The 23,612-nt window shown below is 34.5% G+C and overlaps 1 protein-coding gene across 1 annotated transcript; it reads right to left on the bottom strand.

The window, feature by feature from the left end:
• Nucleotides 1-7,659: 7,659 nt before the first annotated feature.
• LOC132552548 (carboxypeptidase B-like) lies at nucleotides 7,660-19,694 on the bottom strand. The gene is made up of 11 exons (XM_060216729.1): nucleotides 19,612-19,694; nucleotides 16,420-16,501; nucleotides 14,446-14,579; nucleotides 13,996-14,170; nucleotides 13,599-13,700; nucleotides 12,711-12,815; nucleotides 10,065-10,175; nucleotides 9,521-9,608; nucleotides 8,627-8,829; nucleotides 8,160-8,244; nucleotides 7,660-7,853 (listed from the first exon to the last, which is right to left on the bottom strand). The coding sequence occupies exons 1-11, from the start codon at nucleotides 19,692-19,694 to the stop codon at nucleotides 7,660-7,662; spliced, it is 1,362 nt and encodes a 453-aa protein (XP_060072712.1).
• Nucleotides 19,695-23,612: the final 3,918 nt, after the last annotated feature.

The raw sequence follows: 23,612 nt of genomic DNA on the forward strand, positions 1-23,612 counted from the left end.
TTTCATGGAAGTGTCACTGAACATGTTCACCTTTGAAAAGAAGGCTTTTGGGACCTGCCATGGTGTTAGTATCGAACCAGGAACCTGTGTGGTTTATATATTAGCAATATCATACACCAAACTTTTGCAGATGGTGATCAAGAGCATTTCGGGAAATTTCATTAAAACACCGAATGTTGGGTGCTAATATTGTTTCAGCAAACATTACGTACAGTTGTACTTGATATTTATATCGAAACGGCTGTAAGCGGAATATTCTTTTAAATTGTGGTAAGTCATATATAACTTGTTTGTGATTATTTCATAGTAGCAAGCGACCATTTAGTCAGCAATATTAATAGATAATATTGCAAAGTGTAAGTCATCGAAACTGGAAGTCCGAGGTTAGAAACATCATTAATGTCCAATAATTCAAAATACATTTTAGCCCATGCCATTCAAGGTCCGCCCGTCTTGGGACATTTCCATGGCATATTTTGGCATATTTCAAAACCGTTCACGATAAAAGTTGTCTCGAAAACCATTCAAAATCGTGCAAAGAATTTTTCTACACTCTTCCATGGAGCGGTCTTGTAGTACCCTCTGCTAAAATGAAGTTTTCAATTTTGACATTTCTTCGGATAACATGGAAACAGATAATCGGATTCACTTATTTAAAAATCTCGAAAGCATTTGTCATTGACTTTTCCAGATACAAAGAAACATCCCACACTTAATTCAGTGGTGTCGTTGTGCCTTATGCTATAGGAGTTTCCCGTTTCGTTTTGCTTGGTTTCCTGTTGAATTTCAAATTCAAAAGTTTTATAGAACATATCTGGAACACCGTTTAAACTGTTCAACCAAGTAAGTGGTAGGGGAGAAATTATGCCAGAAAATGAGACAATTTCAATTACTTTCTCGCAAGTTTATTAAGACCATTCCACCACTGGGTATTCGAATTTCCCTCATTTAAAAGAAACAAAGAAATTAGAGCTGTTATCCATTCAGACTCTCTTTCTGTACTACAAAGTCTTCGCAATTGAAATATCGAAAATAGTTTTATCCGTAATTCATTAATACTATATCATGAACTTGCCGTTAACATTTGTGTTGTCTTTAGCTGGATTCCTGGGCACATGGGAATACCAGGCAACGATAAAGCAGATCGCAAAGGAAGCTTTATCGCTACCACCTGTTGTTTTTAAACTTCATTTCACTGATGTAAAACCATTTATCAAACAAGTTTTAATAGGTCAGTGGCAGGAAGAATGGAATCAATAAACTTATGATAAATTGCATTCCATATAACCTATCATCGGTGAATGGTCTTCATGCTATAGAGACAACCACCGAGACGACGTTGTCCTTGCCCGTCTTCGCATTGGTCATACATACCGTACATATTCAGATATGTTGAAAAGCAAAGATAACCCTCGGTGCATAGGATATGATGAGCCATTCACCGTTAAAACATTTTTTATTGGACTTTATTGATCTTCTGTCTACTCGAGAATCTTTTTATCGTAACGTTGCAAGTCTAAAGACCATTTTTGAAACTATTGAGATTAATACAATTCTGGGTTATATGAAAGATATTGGTCTCTAATATAGACTATGACTTACAATTTTGATCTTTCGTAATGAGATAACAATTTAAGAAATTTAGCATTTGCCTTTTACGAATTAGTTTTTTTTTTCATTTTGAATCACAGTGTGTTTTACCGGTTGATGGCCTTAATGACCTTTTATGCGTTGACGGGTCGTTAATCCTGTAATTCCTTAGATACTGCAGATCAACCTAGACCAGATAATGTAGGACCTTATCGAGTATTATCTGCCCTTGGTTTTGTTTCTTGGGAGACATGCTTACCTGGCTTGACAGTCGGCATCAGTATCTATGAAATCCGTCAACAGTTTTGTACCTATTTTGAAGAGACTCCACAGAGAAAATTAATTTATGGAAAGTTCCATCCTGCAGGATCAGCAGTTACCATTAAGTAACTGAAGTGGAGTTCGCCTCACGATCCTAGACGCCATACCTTCAACCAACAACCTGTCTTAAGCACGTGCATCGTCTTTCAATATTATTTCAGGTATTCTTTTCGCATTAGTTTCGAACCCTAAAAATCATTTTTTCGCTAGCTACGCTGTGTTGATGAAGTGCTCACAACAGATACATAAATTACTTTAAATGTGTTCAAACTGTAAGATTTATTCAAATTTTTTTTTCGATAAAAATTCCAGTATTTTTCCAAAAAATAAAATCCGCAAATACGACCTCAAATTCGCTCATCTGAAATGATCGACATGTGTATCGGACATGTAACTGCACTTCCATTTCTGATGACATACTAAATTACAGAGACTTTGAGTTTGCTTATGGTGACCAAGAAATAAACATGTATTACATTAAATCATAATTTGATGTTTTTATTGTTTTAACCTTTTCCTCAAATATTTGTTGGTTTACTTCTTTTTTTTCATAACACAAATTATTTAGATAATATTTAATTTTTCATCTATCGGTCTACATAAAATCGTGAATGGTCGTTCCGAAATATATTTCGGTCCGGAACCGATGCTCAGACGATATTTCAGGAAATCTTTTTTTGTCAGAATGAGACTCTGTAGAAATACAAAAAACAGTGTTGCACTTTCGTTTTCGCCAAAACCTAATTCTATTGATCTATTATCTTCAGTGAAATCGCTAACACATTTCCTCGCCGATTGCACATCTCTTTCTGCCATTCTTTCTTAAGTAGACTCGCATGAAAGATAAGTTCGAGTCGGCGCGTTCGGGTAGGATTAACAAATTCGTACCTCTGGTTGCCTTATCTATTATTATTGTCTGATTTAGCAAGAGTACGCAGAGACATTAATCAGTACCTGATTATTTTCTTAGACAGCTGGATATTTTGCTTACAAATTATACAAAATATTGCATTGACATCATACTAAAGTAAGTGTCATTTGAAGCCAGCGCGAAACATCATTTTTATTGCCATCAAATAAATCATTTTTTTAGTTATATATGACTTATACGTGTTGCGTTAGAGTTTCATATAAAAATGTATTTTGTTAGGAAATCGATAAAAATGTGTCGTGATGATAATTAAAGGGTGGGGGGTAACTCTTATGAACGAAAGACAAATATATCATGGAAATATTTTTAGTTATAACCATACAATTTGACAATGAAAAATATACAGACAAGTCTTGCAAAAGAAACCGTTTACAATTAAATACGATTACACGTGAACACAGGTTTAACATTTATCGACATATTTTGCTATCAGAAGATAATTAAAAGCTGAAAAATATATCATTTGTAATGAAATGCGGTTTGACATTATCATATTTAACATTTTTTTCATTAGGTCAAGATTATAATGATAAAATTGTATTTCCATGATTTAACTTTTTGTCTTATTTATCTTGAGATGGAATTTATCAGTTTATTATACTTTTCAATTACAATTTAATTTTATTTATATATGAATACTTAACATTAAAAAAATAATGAAAACAGTACATTCTACAAAACACATACAGCACAGGAACATGGGCATTTATCATATTTGTTCATAAAGTAATAACATTAATCCTAATATATTTCAAATAACATTTTATTACAAAAGTCGTACAGTACAGCATTTTAAGAAACATTATGAAGGGAAATGTCAGCGTGTGTGTGAGGGTGTGATGTGGTGTGTGTGTGTGTGAGCGTAAACTACATGCATGTATTATATATTATTATATATTTATATGTAAATGTATTACTTTTTTGCCTATGAGCCGTAAGGCTCCTGGCTAATAAAGAATCTAAAAAAAAGCTAAGTACAGTTTCCTCCACAATCATCGAATCACGGACAATACAAAATATACACGTTTTATCACATTTTCTCTTCATTGTCTGCAATGTTCTCATCGTCGAAACAGTACAGTAGCATCCCAGCTTGTAGGTATTTTGGCACTTTTTGTAAACATTTTATTGTCAAAATATGTAAATGGACTTGGCACAAGTTACAAGAACATTATTAATGTATTTTCCTGTTGATATGAATGAACACATATATAAAGCATAATATTGCTTAACTACATTGAATTTTACATGAAACTTTGGCTTTGTCTCAAGGGAAAGAGGGGAGGGGCATGTCTTGTTCGTGTATTGACGAGTTAACTTCTGAAGTTGGATTATGCATCTTACACTCCTGGTCAACTTTCATTGAAATACTGTTTTTACTTTGTAAGAAAATCATATATGAGAAACCACCTGAAAGCAGTTGAGCCTAGATAGGCATCGCACATTATAATTACATAGCCCAATTAACAGTATAGTGGAGAATAACAACAGATAATTATACCAAACTCTCTATGCATTGTTAGGTAGCTGTCATACACCATCATTACCGGAGTCCAAATAACTAAGATTGACAATAATGTGTCACACTGTTGCACAAGTGGTAAAACGTTATTATTAGGGCTTTTCACTAAGTGGTGAAAAGACCTATTGTTTTTGTTCGGTTTCTTATTATTCTTATTATTATTATTATTATTATTATTATTCCAATTTTGTGGGTTCGTAATCTTTTAAATGTAAATATATAGATATACAGTCTATTCACCTATATGTAGATACGTATATGAACTTGTCGATGCCGATTTTTAAGTAGGTCAAAAATCCAATATGGCCGCCATGACGTCAAGTTAAAAACTTAAAAACGACGATATCTTCAAAATCGTTGATTATACAGAATTTGTGCAATTATATTATTTTTAGAGAATTTCCTTATCTAAATTTTTGTCATGACATGTTATCAGAGAATATGTCAAATAAAAAAGCTCGCTGTTGGGTGAGGTTTTCAAAATTTAACAAATTTTTATTTTTTTTTCAATTTTGAACTTTCTTGAAATTTTCTTCTTGTTTTGTTTTTCGGTAGATTGTCGCCAAAGAAGTGAAAAGCCCGCAAAATTGTTAGCAACAATTTCTAGTTTGTATTTGAATGTGTCTTTTACTCGTGTTCTCACCGTTTGTATCCTTTCCATACTCGCGTAAGCTCGCGTTTAATTTCGTTTTGTCTGGTATATATGTACATGTATATTATATCTAGTAGGCCCTGAATAGGCATTTTTACAATAAGTACATATTGGACGTGTCCCGGACAATGACAAACCACACGACCATTGATATATACTGTACAATTCTTCCTTTTTTGGCCTAACATTTCTTTCATTTCTTACTTCTGAATGTGTTTGAACTAAACTGAGGTATCTTCGATATCAATATTTTTTATTGAGGAGTAATACACACGGGAGAATGACTTGGGATAATAGGTTGTTTCATGAGCTCGGACGAAGATAACCCCTAGCACTGGCTATTCTACAGTAATCATATTATACCAAACTCTGGTAACGTTGTGAGGGACATGGTAGGTATCATACACCAAAATAACACGAGTCCAAATAACATTTAGGCGACAATAACCAGTTAAATTACAGAGTTAAGCCCAATGTCCAGACCTATAATTGCATATCAGGAAAGATGATGTTATTTCATTAATCACCATATTAATCAGTTATTCAATATTCAAAGTCTGACCTACCTGAAACTTTAAGTTCTTTTTGATGTTGCAGCACATCACATCTTAATCACAGTAAGGTGTATGTTGTGTACATGTTTACGGAAACATATCCACAGTGAATAAACTCTACATTTTTACTGATGGAAACACAAAGACAACTGGGAATAAACTTATATCTAGAGGTTAGACAGTAATAAATAATATTTGTTATACCATTATTCTATATACTTTTCTATAGTGAATAAAAGCTGAAATTCCAGATGTTTGCCCCAGATACATGGTTACCCGTCAACATCACGATGTTCACTGACTACGTCACAGCTCATTACTGTTCGGTACTTTCCCGGTTGTTACTCGACAATGACTCCCCCCCCCCCACCCCACCCTCCTAACCCCCTACCCGACCCCTCACCCAAGACTTGACCATCGAGTTTCGCCATTTCATGTGGTTTTTTTAACAATAAAACTGTCCCTGCAGTTGTATTTAAAAGTGAAGGGGATGGTGTGGACTTGTTTGTTAGACGTAACACTATTTAGCAGAGATAAATCAGAGTAAGTCATCTGGAACTGTTTTTGTCAACAAGTTTGATGACCACCTGGTATTAGCGCGAGGGGAGACAATACAACAGAAAATTGATGTTCGGTGAAATGTCTAGTTATAGAGGGCTGTGTTTAACATGAACGACGTTATGTACAATTTGCTGGAGTTATGATGTTAAACATAACGGAATAAATATTATTAATTATACTGGAGTTGTAATCCTTATTAACATTTGCTTTAGACATATGCAACCAAATACACATGTAGCAGATACATTGTTTAAGAATCTATCATTGAGAAGAAAAAAAAAACAAGAAAATTAGATAATCACGTGAAAAATATGGACAAAGGAATTATTTGCACGGAGACTCATGAAAAGCACAAGGCCAACAATATAAGATGTACCGGAACAGTAAGCGTCTTCTGCTTCATCAATGACAGCCGCGCCACGTATATCTTGGCCAATGCAAGAAAGTAACATCTAGTTCTCAAATGAGAACAAGGTTTAAAACAACGGAACCCACAGGCAAACTAACGATCATTAAACATGTCTGGCTTTTATATCGTACAGATGATTCATAACTGATATCAATTCTATCACTTTTATCACGACCGTAAAATTTCCCCAGAAATATTAAACATTTAAAATACATCTTATATTAAGATTATTTATTTGTGTACAGACTCTAATAACTACACTTTTGATTCGACGGTTTCATATTGCTTTAAATTTCGTTTTGTTATCAGATATTTAAAAGTTTAAGCTGTTTTGATGTGGCATTTATCATCGTTATAAATGAAACAACTTTGATATCGTATATCACCTTACGTGTTGACAGGTGATATGCTATGTTATGAGGTCATATACCTCGCTACACGTCTACCTCTGGTTTCCTTGCGTGTTGATATGTTGTTTGTATATAGGCCGTATACTACATTCCTCTTTGTGTAAAGTGGGGTTAAAATCCTTACCATGTAGAATGTTTTGTACAGTTTACAAAATGAATCCAACACTCAATCCGCAATCGAAACTCGATATGAGGTATAAAAATTAAGTTAGAAAATGCAGGACACGTTTCAGGACAAAAAATATTCACCGGGAATAAATCAATACTTTCAAATGTAATGAATGATTTATTGTCAGTTCGGTACTATGAAAACGTATTGATTTGTCATGATATTTAAATATTGATAATAACTCGGCGTATTGTTATATATTTTATTGAACTCATTTGCAATTTTTCATAACATTAGTGAATGCAGACAGTTACTAAATACAGCGAACCACTGGCTGATAGTATCTTGATTAGATTAAATAATGTGTATTATTTATTTCAACATTATTTCTCTTTAGAATCAAACCTTTTTCTTTCATATTTTCTCTCGATGGCTCCATGTTTTGAAGTCTTGTGGTACTGGTTGATGATAAAGGTTAGATATTGATTAAAATTAAGATCAAAAGGTTCCTCTGTAATTTGATTTTAATCAAATTCATCGTGACGCTTGGATTCCATTTTGGTCGTCAGTGTCGCATGTCCTTATTAATCGGCAACCTGCTTAGAGTTGGACCTCCCTAGCGATGGTAACTAGGGAAGCCCACACCTCCTCCCCACTGGGAACAATCTGCTCTTCTCCTATGATAAATCCAGACTGCGCCGACGATGCCGTCGCGGGGCGAAGCTCGTACGTGTACGAGTATTTCACCCCAGCTTTCGCCTTGGCCCAGTCATAGGTGCCTCCAGACACCGCGTCTACAACATATAACCCGGAAATAGTTACAAATTTCTTGCTTAATACATCGAATTTTGAAATTATTTCTGTAAAAACATTCATGTATTGTTTTTAACTTCTGCAAATTAAATCATTAAAGATTACTGTATTGCTCCTTAATCCTAAAAAAGCCGGTTTTAGAAATCAGAGAGATTCTGTTACATGAAATTCGAGACAAAACATGGTACGATTTAAGTCTCTCTATAACAATTCCAAACAGATTGTTAATGCTAGCTAATATACTCACCATCCCCACCCCCACTTTTTATTAAATCCGCTGTACTTACACAGGATTTCTGGTGGTGTGCCGACTTGAAAGGTTTTCCCGTGAACCGCCTTCAAGGCAGCCATGCTGGCATCCGCAACGCGTAACTACAACCGGAAATGACAACGGTGGTATTACAGCGTTGGACCTTTTTCTTAGAGGCGTTAGCATACGTGTATCATATATAGCGTTTCTAATCATGATTATGAAAAGTCGTGGTAATGACTACGAATAGTATCAACAGATTAGAAATGCAAAAGTACATACATGGAATTAATAAAGACTTATATACAGCAAATGTTATATCTCAAAAATGTGTACAAGATCTAAACATAGAAAAAAAAATGTCTCCTTTTACATGTCAGTAAAATGGAGCGTGAAGCGGAAAGTGTCTTGACTTCTCTAAAGTAAAGAAAAATCACACATGATGACCAGGATAACGGAAACATGCATTCATTTGTGACACAGAACTTCCAGGTTAAAGCTTACCATTTCTTGGTAGTCAGATGGTTTATTGGACGTATAACCATAGGGAGTTAACATCAGCTGAGAATAGGCATGAAATGACAGGAAAACAACAACCCGGTCACGTACGTTCATAATAGACGTCTGGATATTGGCAGTTTCTGGTTCCGAGAACGCGTATTTACCAGGATATGTGTTTGAACATGGGTTGCTACTTGTTCCGGCTCCTGTTAGAAATATTGTTTTTAAAAATCTTTAATTCGGGGTTGGGTCATTTTTAGATCAATGACAACAAAATGTTATTAGTTTTTAAACCTCATTTGAGGTTTGGTTTTCCTGTAACAATAAAAGTTACATAAATAATGTGTTGATTCGTGTTTACTTTCTAAACACGTGATGATGTCTGAACACAGTGTCATGGTTTTGATATTAATTACATAACATAAACATATGTATAAAATAAGATTATATTTATTACAAATGTAGACGTTGGGTCAAGAGGTCATTCAATATCTTGCGCTAAAAGATCACCAAGTACTTCTTTTTTATTTTGATTTTTTGATAATTCCACAAAAGTTCGTACACAACATTTGTAAAACACAAACCTTGACAATCTTACTCAAACGTGCATTTTGTCATCAAAGAATTAAATACGTAGTTAAAGCACGGTATGTCCACTAGAAATAATTTTGACATTTTAAAAAAGTCCTGGCGTATACTGTAAAATCGTTGTTTTTTGTTAGGGTATTATTTTCATTGATTTCGTTGGCAAACTTAATCAGTGATTTCAAATTTCCTATTTGTACCCGCAGGTTTATTGAGATTTATCTTTCAACATAATCAAGCGTTCAGGAAATCAGTTTAACACGATAACTGAGCCCCATTAAACATTTTACAGTAACCGTGATCCACTAATACCTCCAAACTCTATGTCAAAGTTTCTGTTCGGGTCTACACCCATACAGCCTTGATCCTGTGGACTCCTTGTCTTCCTCCAAAGTCGATCCTGCAGTGTAGCAATACATTATTATTATCATCTTTTTTATCAAACTTATGCAGTGAGTTTATTTTAGAGGTTTCACATAGTCCAAAATGACCTTAAAGTACACACACGGGAGCATTTTACCTTCACAGTCAAACCAAATCGAAAAGTTTCTCTCAAGCTGTATAAAATTAGAAATAAATTGAAAACCTCTAATAACGGCTTTGTTGTACTTAATTATCCTCTCCTATTTGTATGACACGATTTGAAGTTTCTCTCCTAATGTTGTTGAATTGCCATTAAAACTAAAGGTTTGTGATTATATCTAAAAAGTGGACGTAGCGCTAATTTTTCTAAAGCGCGGTGATATCTGTTCATCTGCAATAGCATAATGACCTCTAAAATAAAGCCATGACTACTGATATCGTTTACTTATGTAGTCACATGTACAAATTGTATATACCAATGTTGTATACTTGCGTCTGTAAATGTGTATTCGTATCCATCCGGGTTGGCAGACGGCAGGAAATACCAATCAAATGTATCCAGCATGAATGTGACGTCATCATCTGTACCGTAGTTTCGTAACATCTGATAAACGTACGAAATTTGATCAAAATGATTGTGGCAATTCCTTGAAAACACAATTATCCTATGCTAATGTGTGTAAGAACATGTTCTCTTTACGAGAACGACCTGGACAAGTTTCTGTCAAATCAAGACGTTAGTTTAACTTGCGCCTACATATAACAAATACCTGTCTATAGTGACTAACACTAAATATATATATAGCCACGTGTGTATAACAAATAACCATCTATATAAGTCACCTGTATAGGACACATACCCGTCTCCAGTAGACATCTGTATATAACAAACACTTGTCTATAATGACATCTGTATATAACAAACACTTGTCTATAATGACATCTGTATATAACAAACACTTGTCTATAATGACATCTGTATATAACAAACACTTGTCTATAATGACATCTGTATATTACAAACACTCGTCTATAATGACATCTGTATATAACAAACACTTGTCTATAATGACATCTGTATATCACAAACACTTGTCTATAATGACATCTGTATATAACAAACACTTGTCTATAATGACATCTGTATATCACAAACACTTGTCTATAATGACATCTGTATATAACAAACACTTGTCTGTAATGACATCTGTATATAGCAAACACTTGTCTATAATGACATCTGTATATAACAAACACTTGTCTATAATGACATCTGTATATAACAAACACTTGTCTATAATGACATCTGTATGTAGCAAACACTTGTCTATAATGACATCTGTATATAACAAACACTTGTCTATAATGACATCTGTATATAACAAACACTTGTCTGTAATGACATCTGTATATCACAAACACTTGTCTATAATGACATCTGTATATAACAAACACTTGTCTGTAATGACATCTGTATATCACAAACACTTGTCTGTAATGACATCTGTATATAGCAAACACTTGTCTATAATGACATCTGTATATCACAAACACTTGTCTGTAATGACATCTGTATATCACAAACACTTGTCTGTAATGACATCTGTATATAACAAACACTTGTCTGTAATGACATCTGTATATCACAAACACTTGTCTATAATGACATCTGTATATAACAAACACTTGTCTGTAATGACATCTGTATATCACAAACACTTGTCTATAATGACATCTGTATATAACAAACACTTGTCTGTAATGACATCTGTATATAACAAACACTTGTCTGTAATGACATCTGTATGTAGCAAACACTTGTCTATAATGACATCTGTATATCACAAACACTTGTCTATAATGACATCTGTATATCACAAACACTTGTCTATAATGACATCTGTATGTAGCAAACACTTGTCTGTAATGACATCTGTATATAACAAACACTTGTCTGTAATGACATCTGTATGTAGCAAACACTTGTCTGTAATGACATCTGTATATAACAAACACTTGTCTGTAATGACATCTGTATGTAGCAAACACTTGTCTGTAATGACATCTGTATATAACAAACACTTGTCTGTAATGACATCTGTATGTAGCAAACACTTGTCTGTAATGACATCTGTATATAACAAACACTTGTCTGTAATGACATCTGTATGTAGCAAACACTTGTCTATAATGACATCTGTATATCACAAACACTTGTCTGTAATGACATCTGTATATAACAAACACTTGTCTGTAATGACATCTGTATGTAGCAAACACTTGTCTGTAATGACATCTGTATATAACAAACACTTGTCTGTAATGACATCTGTATGTAGCAAACACTTGTCTATAATGACATCTGTATATAACAAACACTTGTCTGTAATGACATCTGTATATCACAAACACTTGTCTATAATGACATCTGTATATAACAAACACTTGTCTGTAATGACATCTGTATATAACAAACACTTGTCTGTAATGACATCTGTATCTAGCAAACACTTGTCTATAATGACATCTGTATATCACAAACACTTGTCTATAATGACATCTGTATATAACAAACACTTGTCTATAATGACATCTGTATGTAGCAAACACTTGTCTATAATGACATCTGTATATCACAAACACTTGTCTATAATGACATCTGTATATCACAAACACTTGTCTATAATGACATCTGTATATAACAAACACTTGTCTATAATGACATCTGTATATCACAAACACTTGTCTATAATGACATCTGTATGTAGCAAACACTTGTCTGTAATGACATCTGTATATAACAAACACTTGTCTGTAATGACATCTGTATGTAGCAAACACTTGTCTAAATACAAAACAAAATAATTACATCTAAAGACACACCTGTCTATTACGACCGGTAACTTTTTTTATATTTTGGCCATTAAATAATAAAATGTCACAAAAATCCTGATGTACAAGTAGATTCAGGTGTTCATATTTACACAATAGTAGGTTTGTGCAATACAGTATGGTTAAGTAGAAGATATATTGTAGAATAATTTGATCAGGTCTTCATGATTAAAATGTTATTTGCTGATATTTTCGAGGATAAGGGTAGTTATGTTATGACATCATGCGGTAAATACTTGTTACAAACCTTATCAATGGTCCAAACAGCCACAGCCGGAGATATCCATTCACGCGCATGGATTCCAGCTTCAACCCAGATCACGGGCTTGACGTTCGGGGAGGTTTTGCCGATCTAGTTAGAGTAACGAAGACAAGATATTGCATTTGAAGGGCGACAACTCAACAACCTGTACACGAGGTTCCTTTCATATCTGACAAATTCTTTTAATGAATACACACATCAGCAACCTTAGATCACCATGAACATATATTTTTAAAAAAACAAAATAAGTGTACAAAGAAAAAGATAAAAAAAATCAAATGAAAAAAATTAAGATGGTCATTACAGATTTAAAAGGGTGTAGATTTCAGGGAATAAGATAGACATTTACAACAGTAAATTACAGTGTAATGGGTTAAAAAAAAACAATGTACAATGGTAATTCCGGGGGCGAAGTACTTAAAAGTATTTCATTGAATGCAAGTAAACATCGGACAAATTAAAAGAACATTGTAAAGTTTACAGGAATGTGTTGGTTTACTGGTAGTGTACGCAGTTCGTGTTGCATAATCTATCTGTCTAATACGTAACATACACTTGTTTCTGCATGAAATCAAGCCACAGTTTCAACGATATTCCTTGACGTATTGCCCAGAGACATTATAAGTTATTGCCCAGAGACATTATAAGTTATTGCCCAGACACATTATAAGTTATTGCCCAGAGACATTATAAGTTATGGTTTTCCTTGACTTAGGTATTGGTAGGTTACATTTTCTTCAGATAAGGAAGATTCGTGAAACTGGAGCCTGATAAAATTATACATTTTTATAAAGAACAAGACTTCTTGGTACAGATATTAGACAATACATCATATCATACTGCCTTAACACGATATAGACGTGTTTTTTTTACCTTGATGATGTTCATTTTACGACCTTCGTACGAGGTGCCGATGGATTCCACCGTGGCCAGCTGTCCAAACTCGGACGCCATGGCGGTCAACCAGTTGTCAATCTGATGTTAAATGATATTATAGACAAAACCTATATATTCTATAAAGTTTTCAAATATCACAGAAATTGTTTGTGTCAAGTTTTATAAAATGAGAACAATAAAAAAGATAAATAGATATCCAGCTACCACATTTTTATATGTGTTAGCCGAGCTGCTAGTTTTCTTATTTCTATGTAAAGCTTTATGATTTTTATATGAGTTTATGATTTCGAATAGTCAAAGATAAAGATGTAAGTGTTCCGGAATTATCTTACCCTGCAGATGATAAATTAACTAAAAATTACAAAGAACTTGCCTCAATATGTCGTGCAAATATGCCGACAATTTCACCAGATGGCGTTGTAGGACCACCTCCGGTTTCGTCTTCAGGACAGTTGATACCGAAAGCATCACACAGAAAATTGTAGGTTGCGTGACCAGTCCTAGACATCCGTGCGTTGGCCATGTCCTCAAATTCTTTATCTATCGATCTAATTCAAGTATTTATAAATAATTAGCATAACAACAGAAAACCTTTTTTCTCCTAGAAAATGCTTCAGTAGGATTACTGGTATAGAGGAATTCAAAATATACTGTATTGATCCAAGGAGTTTTGCTTTTCACGATACTTCGGCTTTCTTTATTACTCAGTAAATTAAGCCTTTTCTGAAACTTGTCAGTTTGTGAATGTTTGATATATAATTTGTGCTACACACTGTGGTCGTCATTGGCGTTATAACAGCGGAAGAACGATATTCGTACTTACGATTGGATATCGTCAATGGCAACACTTGCTGAAAGTCCCGCGTTTTTAATGAGTTGTTTCACGTACGACCTTGACCTCGGAGGGACCCGGATGTCTACATCATGGTCAAGAACAGGAAATGTCCAAAAATCAAGCTGAAGTAAGATTAATTGCTTATCAATTGAGGATCTTAAATACCGGGTATTAACTTAATTACAGGAGTGTTCTAGACTTAATTTTTTTATAAAATTTATTTGATATGATAATCCAAATTAATAGATATTTTTTTACCTTTTTAACATCAGGTTTTGATAACTTGTTCAAATCTCCCCTTAAACAATAAAACATATGTAGTATATCGTAACAAAACTCCATCATACCGACACAGATACTCTCATGTAGCCAAACATAAAACCCACGAGACAGACAGACATAGATTTATAGTTAAAACATAAGCATTTTCAAGATACTACCACGGTTGCCAAATAGTAAAACTTATCACTCCCTCATCCCTCTCTCCTAGTTATTCCGTTAGTTCTTACATATTAAACATTTGTGTTTTAACAGCTTATGAACTGTTAATGGCGACGGAATATCAAAGGCAATATAAACCAACTGAAGTTTCCTGCCCTTAAAACACTATAAATTTTGATCGAACAGAGCTCTATAATGTCTTAGCAAAACTTTTCTATGAGCTTCCCAGCAAGTGTTGGACACCAACTTGCTTTAAGGCATTTTGCTATAAGGTATTTTATATGCGGAAGGAACGATAATTTCCTGTCGAATATTTCGCCTAAGATTTTGGTTTGCTCAACAACCGGAAAGAGACATGTTTGGATCGTCGTGTTGTTTCCGAATTTGACAAAAATGCATACAAGCTGTTTTTGATTGTGAACATCTGCCCAGATTTGTAGTAGGTTCAAAAAGTTAAAGTTGTCGATGGTATTCATGTGCTTAGATCGATAGCATATGATGAAGTCATCGACATAAACAGCGCCCTCCGTTGAAGGGGATGATGTTTTGACAACACTGTTAATTTTGTGTCCAAAACGTGAAACCGAAAAATATGGTACATCCATTTCTTGCTGATGAACATCCTGTTCTTATCCCGCAGACTTCATATGTCCGTAAATACCAACTGAAAGTGTCAGAATCGACACCAATATTTTTATTTCAGTTTACTAAAGTCCTCTTTTCTTTTAAACCTGTATATTTTGCTTTGTCTTGAAGAGATTTTCCCTCTGTTTGCCCGCCTCCAGGTAAGTACATTTTGTAGTTTGACCCAAGTTGAACAGTTGAACGGATATAAAATCAAACGTTTTCTTTTAAAAGTGCACTCTTTATCTCTAGCGAAAAACATAGATAGATTTTAATATGGTGTATAACATCGCCAATATATCCGCCAACGCATGAAATATTGTGGGTTATGTCCCTTGACTGAGACCAAAATATTAGTCTATAGGTTTGGTACCGTCTAATGCGATGATTAACGTTAAGCATTGCTCTGTCTGTTTTATTATAATGTGACCGGATGATGTGTCATGCTACCGTGTCTAGGTGATGCCATGTCAGTGTGATAATACTATAAAAAATGTTCTCTGTTGGCGCCATCACCCAGGAATACCGTCTTCATAAGACCCAAGGCAGATACGGCTTTGTTCCGAAACACACAACAAATTAAACGTCCCCCAAATAAGAACAGATCACCAGCAGTCACAGAATAAAATCAAAGCTACAGAATCGATGAGAACATGAATGTTCCATCTCTAGCCCGCGATTCTTATCATTGATATTGATCTTTGTTACAGACATCTGAAAAATAGACAAAAACGAATCAGAATCTAAAAAGGGAGTTCGGTATATCTGAATTTTACTCGCGATGTGTATTTCAGGGTAATTCAGCGGCACGTCCGGGCTATACGTGGAAATAAAAAATACCGACAGTATATCATGTTTAATGCTGTCTAGAATCAGTGTCACAGAGGTGTTGTGTACCTGTAGGTTTCCGTTGTCATGGAGTGTTCTGAGAAACTCCACCTGACGGGAAGTTGTGGGATGAACTCGAAGAAGTTGATGCCTGAAATAAATTGAAAATTAACAAGATAAGGTAACAAAATTTCTTGTCGTTTTTCAAAGATAAAACTCTTAGATTACGTGTGTGAAACGGGATATTTTAAAGTAAGGCCTGTCACTAAAGGCCAGTCAGCGGACCAGAAAACAGGTTGTCCTGATTGGTACGCGACCTTTAGATAGAGATCCGATTGCTATGAGTTGTATTGCATTAAGACCTGAAACCAGTTGTCTTTATAGACAGGTACTTCTTATATCAAGTATTTTCTGGAGTAGGTTTGATTGTATTGATAGCAACTGACAAAATAACTTTATTTTCATGGATAGTCTTTTCAGGTCACTGATTAAAAAATAGACGTTAATTGTTTATACACAAAATGAAAGTACGCGACAAGGTAAGCATAAGCAAGCGTGGACAAAATGGCAGCAAATTTTAGGCAAGGAATCGTCACGTGACTCAACAAATTAATGTATACGTATACAATTAAAATTATGTAGTGATGACCTTTGATATTTACATACTGAAGCCATGACCCTTGATATTTAAATACGATGGTCATATAATGAGGACTATAAATAGCTGTAACAGATGTCAGATCTAAAATCTAGTATCGATAAGGGGAAATGGCTGTTTAATATAAACTTGTTCGTGTGAAAATGACCGATGTTTAATCAAGCTTGGTATTATCCAGGTCTGTCTGTCTGTCGCATTTGGACCGTACGTCCGTCTATCTGTCTGTCTTTATGTATATACAACGTATTTGTTTGTTCGCCATATTCAAGTTGGTCTGTTCTTTACGGTTCCTTCCGTGGGAGTCAACAATAATGTATATGTATATATGTACTTATAACCTCCATATAGAATCTCATGGTGAATAAATCAGGACTTACTAAAATAGTTACATCTATACAACTACGATAAACAAATATGTTAAACATTCAACTTACTGTCTACAAATATATTTATATAAGCGATATTAACTAAAGCATACAGCATACAGACTGTGAGTTAACTATGTATTTATAGAGACAATAAAACAGTTATAATCCTAGGCACGTTCTTTAGGTCTTAACTTATTTTCTCGCTAAAACATTTTAACACAAAAACAAAACAAAACAAAAAACGGAGAGATAGTCATATTTCATCTAACTGGTCGCTTTGTCTGATGTCATCTTGACCCAATTTTATAATTAAGGCTGACAAAGCAAAAAAAAATCACGTGTTTGCATATTTTTTGGAATGCTTCCGAGACCTCCTCCCTAAGCTAATGATATTTTCGGACATTGTATCTAAGGAAGTGGCGACCTTTTAAGTCCAGGGCTTGCTTGAAAAAGAATAGGGGCATCCGAGGGTATAAAAGGCCTGCCACCTGTCCGACCGATTATCTTTTTAACACTGACCGCCCGAAGTGAAACTCATCTGTATATTACATGTAGGCGTGACTCAACAGGAGTGCGCTCACCTGAGGACTTTGAAGATGATAAGTTCTTTTCAGCTATCCAAAAATATAAATTCAGAATTAGGGGGCATCTCCGAAGTTTTTGGGAATCAGAATTTTTATTTATCTCAAAAAGAACTCTTTTTTACTTTATTTGTCAACTTTAATGTGTTTTCGTCTTTAATGAACATAGCATTATCATACCGGATTCCGTTTTGTCTGAACACAATTTAACATCCGGGCATCCGCAAGGGTCATGAGAAATGATGCAAAGAGGATCACCGAGAGAGGAGATAAATTGTCCAGATCCCAAGTGTTTCGGCAATGTTGGCATCACATCTACTTCGATCTCCCCGATATCCTCTCAGAGAGTAGAGGACGCAGGGGAAAAACCCAGATTCTGCAAGGACCCCACTGTTAGTTGTCTCACGTACACGTGCAGAGGAATACATCTGACGTTATTATTAGGCTATTCCCGAACAGAAGACATCCGAAAAAGCATTGCCGCCATGGAGGGTGTGTCCCACAAAACGTCGCCTCTTACGACATGCAATGAGAGATATAGTATTTCCCGTCGCCAATCCCAATTAAATAATAAGTGGGTGTGTCGATACAATTTTATCCCTAGCAGGGAACAAAATATAAAACAGACAGGGAGAACATTAAAGCTGAAGTGATTTGTCCTTCCAGAATTCTACATGGACACTCAGGGCGGCAATATTCGTCATAGATATAATTAACTATATATATGATAAGTCTGATTTGTGTACCCCAATTCTATATTTTGCAGAACATCTCTATCAGAAGTTAGATTATAACGGAACGCAAATTCAAAAGTAGATTTTTTTATCGCCATACGCGTAGTTTAAACAAGGAACAATTATTTAAAAATTAGAATGGGCGAGTCCGAAATGGATTTATAATTTGTCATTGTCTGTTACAGTGGCATTCATTTATCGTAATTATGTTCAGTTGAGTGGAAGACAGTAATAAAATCTGTGTATAGCGGTCACTAAAGAAATGGCGAAAAGTGGCCTTTATAGACAGGTAACACTTATATAGAGATTAAATACAGGAATGAGGCCTTTATAGACAGGTGACTATTATATAGAGATTAAATACAGGAATGAGTGGCCTTATATAGATTAAATACAGGAATGAGGCCTTTATAACACTTATATAGAGATTAAATACAGGAATGAGGCCTTTATAGACAGGTGACTATTATATAGAGATTAAATACAGGAATGAGACCTTTATAGACAGGTGACTCTTATATAGAGATTAAATACAGGAATGAGGCCTTTATAGACAGGTGACTATTATATAGAGATTAAATACAGGAATGAGGCCTTTATAGGCAGGTGACTCTTATATAGATATTAAATACAGGAATGAGGCCTTTATAGGCAGGTGACTCTTATATAGAGATTAAATACAGGAATGAGGCCTTTATAGACAGGTGACTATTATATAGAGATTAAATACAGGAATGAGGCCTTTATAGACAGGTGACTCTTATATAGAGATTAAATACAGGAATGAGGCCTTTATAGACAGGTATTTAATGAAAAGTGGAAGCGGTTATCACAGGATTCAACACGTCCATGTAAAGAATGGAATAAAGAACAGTTAAATAATAGATAGCGTACGAAATAAATGGATCTCCGTTACTTACCCATCATATCGAGTTCCCTTCACTTGATCAGTGGTCAACACTGCCAAAATGACCACACAGACGGTAGCGTGATACCCGTACATGACTAGTTAAAGTCAGTAATGACCGTTATCGCATGTGTCCACGACTGATATACCCGTACCTGCTCAAGTGTCATCGAAACACCATTAAATTGTACCAGATGGGCCGTGGCCACTTCTGTCGGCACGCACGCGCAGTTAAATTTCATCATATTCGACATCAAAGTTGACTGACTTGGAAATATGGTCAGATTCTCACGATAATGCGACTATTTAAGTAAATTGTGTTCTTTGTAATTGCTTTACAAGAGAGTAATAATAATATCTGGGTCAAGCGACAATATGGCAACAACCGATATTCAAATTAATTATTGTTATTTGAAAAGGAAAATGTGAATTAAACAACTGCATCTGAAAAACGCTTAAATAATATTAATACTTAATACGTAGTTATTTCTGGTTTTAAGCTCAATAAACAACCTCAATCTATGGCAGCCCTAGGGAGAACACAGTATATCACTAACACTCTTTGTCAAGTGGTTTATATAATAACATTTAAATGATGTTTTTGCCTTATCTTTAGTGAACGATATTTAACCTAAACTGCAGAAAATAAGTTCTTATATTCAGAACTTTATTTATTGTTTCGAATTTTTACAATATGGAAATAAGAAAAAGATGCACATCTCTAAAATACTTTGATAACGAAATAAAGAAGAGACTAAGGAGAAAGATATCCAGTTCTATAAATAGTTCGATCGTTACAAACGTCTATTTACTTGAACAACATGTAATATTTAAAATGATTCTGAAACGGACCAATGAAAGGCCACATAAAGACAAATTCATTTTCAATATACTATACCATATGGCTATGTTATGGTTTATATTTCGTCCTCAAGATGGATATCACAGGCGTTTATTTACAACGTGAATTTACTCGCTTTCATTTCAAGAATTTTCTCCTTGTTAATTTTGACCATTTGTCCATAATTAATGATCCGGAAAGACGATGTTTTTTTTAAGTCTGTTAGAAGTCCGAAAGTTATGAGAATGCATCTCGAATTGATCGACATGGAAAAGTTCAATAATAGGCCTACATGACAGTATCCAAATTACTTTTCTTTTATAAACGACATGATAGTGTCATGGAAGAATGCATCCTATTCAACACCGGGACGTGTCTTAGTGTTCAGTAACCATTTTCTAATCATCACACGCAGTGCCTCCGTGCTGTATGGTCTTTCTCGCGGTTTGTTTATCTGCATCATAAAAATGCTTTATTTTTGTTATATTTTGCTGGCAAATAAAACGTCTGTACGGCTGAAAATTAGCTATCTCTAAAATTAAAATCCCCCAACCCCGGAAAAAAAAACCCGAAATTTTTCAGTTGGCGTGGACTAATGTTGATATGAGCCCAACTTTCGGACGCTCGACAAAGACTGGGGACTTTTTACACTTTTTTAAACAGAGTTAACTCCCTTCTTATACTGTTTGAATGTATTTTATAATATACTGTACTTAAAAGTATTGTAGCAGTCACGATATTTGTCTATTTTATAGTTTATTATTCCGGTACACGTGTATGTCATAGCTTTAATTTTGTAATGTAGCGTGTGTTTTTCCTTTTTTCGGATTCTTAATTTGTTTTGGTTATTTAAATTTTTCGCATTTTCTAAATTGTTCCTTCTGGTACCACTTCTGTTGCCTATGATTTGCCTTGTTCACATTGTGCTTCCGGGTCATTTTAATGCTGGCATTCCAATGCTAGCACTTGACAGACACTCGTTACGACATGTAAGAAACTTGTAGTAAATTAATTGTCTAAATTCTAATTGATCAGCTTCCTGTGATATTTTTACATTGTTTTTTGTTTATTATTGACTTGCTGTATGCACTGGTTATGCTATTTTACTTATTTCTATGGGCTGCTACTGTGTTTTGCGCGGAGCAATCTTTTTGATGACGTCATTAATCATATTCAGCGTAACATCGATTTCAGATGAGCAAAGATTGACAAAAACCTTTTGAAGTTTCGATAATCTGAATATTCAGTAAGTGTTTCAGAATAAAGAATTTGGCTCCAGATTTAAGACAATACTGACCCGCCAATATCTCGCTACTTTGGTATTCCTCGCCAAAATACACTTTATATTTTAAGATACCGATTACGTAATCCCTTCGTATTTGAAAAAAAACGAAAATATCTGGCCTCAAAACGTGTTAATTTATGATTGCCATGTTATACGTCAGGCAGATATGCATTCAGTAATAGTATCCGGCGAGTATAAAAATAGGGTAGTATTCCTCGACTTTAACGTGGAAATCCCATGCACGTGATCGAAAATGATCTGAATAGGACAGACTGATTGTAGATAAAGTTTGAGCTGGATAAAAAAGTCGGAGGTGGACAATTTGAATCAAGGTCTAGATGTAGTTGCGTCAAATAATCAATATATGTCAATGTAAAGGTCATAAGGTCGTGGTGAAAAGTAGGTCAACGCCAAGGCCGAGAGAAAGTAAGTTTTTAATCAAACACCTATACTACTATGAGGCAATGCCGCGTAAGTTCGGAAAAATAGTCACGTGATTATGTGACTGAAAAATGCGAAAACTCATTTTGAACAACGGAAAAGAGAAAAATCGAAAATGGCACAAATCGGCCACCAGATATAATTGTTTCTTAGTTATTTTGAAAGTTTTCAACTTGTCATGTCTTATCATGTGACACGTGTTAAAGGTGAGTGTCAGTTTATTGTGTAATAAAAAATAGCAAATTTAGAAATGTAGTTGTGAAATAAATTCAACATGAGTTGACATGTCAAGTGCAGTGTTTGTAGTCCTGTATCAGTTATAATTTGGGAATAGCCATAAGTTTCAAGTAGCAGGGAGACTTCTCTAGTGTGTATTTCTACGTAATGATACATGTACCAATATAACCTTTCTATTGATAAAAATACGGTCAGATTATAATCAGAGATAGAGTCTTCTTATAGGTAGCTGTACACAATTTTCGATGTTGCCATAGGTGATACTTTTGTTTATTAGATTTCCCAATTATAAAGCTTTTAATTAAAATTAGAAAAAATTGCTAAAATTGGTCTTGTCATGTTGAAGTGGACAATGCATGATTTCATTTTTTTCAAAATAATATTTTAGCTTTGTGTTTGAGATTACTATTTAGGCAGTCTCGAATCTGTGTCTACGCACCAAAGACTAGCATTACTGGAAGTGATATTTTTACGGTGTTTAAATGTGGTAATGTTGTGAAGGTTTTTCCTATTTGGAATTTGCTGAAATGTAAGTAGTTTGTTACCATGACAGTGTTGTTGATTTTAAGACAGGTGTTTAGAAATAAATTTCGTCTATAAAGCTGTAGTGTAAGGTTGGAATTAGCAGTATCTTTATGTTTTTTTTCAGTAGGTAACTATGGCAATCACATGTCAGAAATTAGAGGTTTTTTTTTTTTTTCATAAATACACATTTTGATTTTTCTACTATTAATGTAAATCATGTTTATAAATATATGTAGTATATAAAAACTGGTATATCTCACACAGACCAATAATTTCAGGAAAAATGCCTGTGTGTTTTAATTACAAAATGTGGTAAAATGTAATGTCATATCGCAATATCCTGTTCGTGTTTATATTGAAATCGAAGTGTTTTTTTCTGTAATTGTTTTAGTTTCCATGCGAGTCAATGCTATGATGTATATACATATATACGGAGTTTCGTATAAATGTCGAATTCCTATTTATCATGAAACCAGATTATGCTAATACATCTCCGTACACGTGGGCACATGCCTGTATCACGTGTAGCCCCGGGTTTGTATACATTTACACTTCCGTTTTATATGTACTTTACAATTAGCTATTTATAGTTTTATTGATCAAGTGGAATACGTGCAGAAAGTCGCGTTCTCACAAGGATACGTACTTGGTGTGGGTACCTAGTTTTTTTTATACTCGGGAGAGA

The sequence above is a fragment of the Ylistrum balloti genome, unplaced genomic scaffold (genome assembly GCF_031769215.1).
Source record: "Ylistrum balloti isolate Yb309-2 unplaced genomic scaffold, AGI_CSIRO_Ybal_v1 Utg369632, whole genome shotgun sequence".
Lineage (NCBI taxonomy): Eukaryota > Metazoa > Mollusca > Bivalvia > Pectinida > Pectinidae > Ylistrum > Ylistrum balloti.

Excerpts from the sequence above, each read along its gene's own strand:
- LOC132552548 (XM_060216729.1), bottom strand. The coding sequence starts at position 19,694 with ATGTACGGGTATCACGCTACCGTCTGTGTGGTCATTTTGGCAGTGTTG. Across the intron at positions 14,171-14,445 it reads GCCATTGACGATATCCAATC|ATCGATAGATAAAGAATTTG; the intron begins GTAAGTACGAAT and ends TACTTGAATTAG. Across the intron at positions 13,701-13,995 it reads TATTTGCACGACATATTGAG|ATTGACAACTGGTTGACCGC; the intron begins GCAAGTTCTTTG and ends ATTTAACATCAG.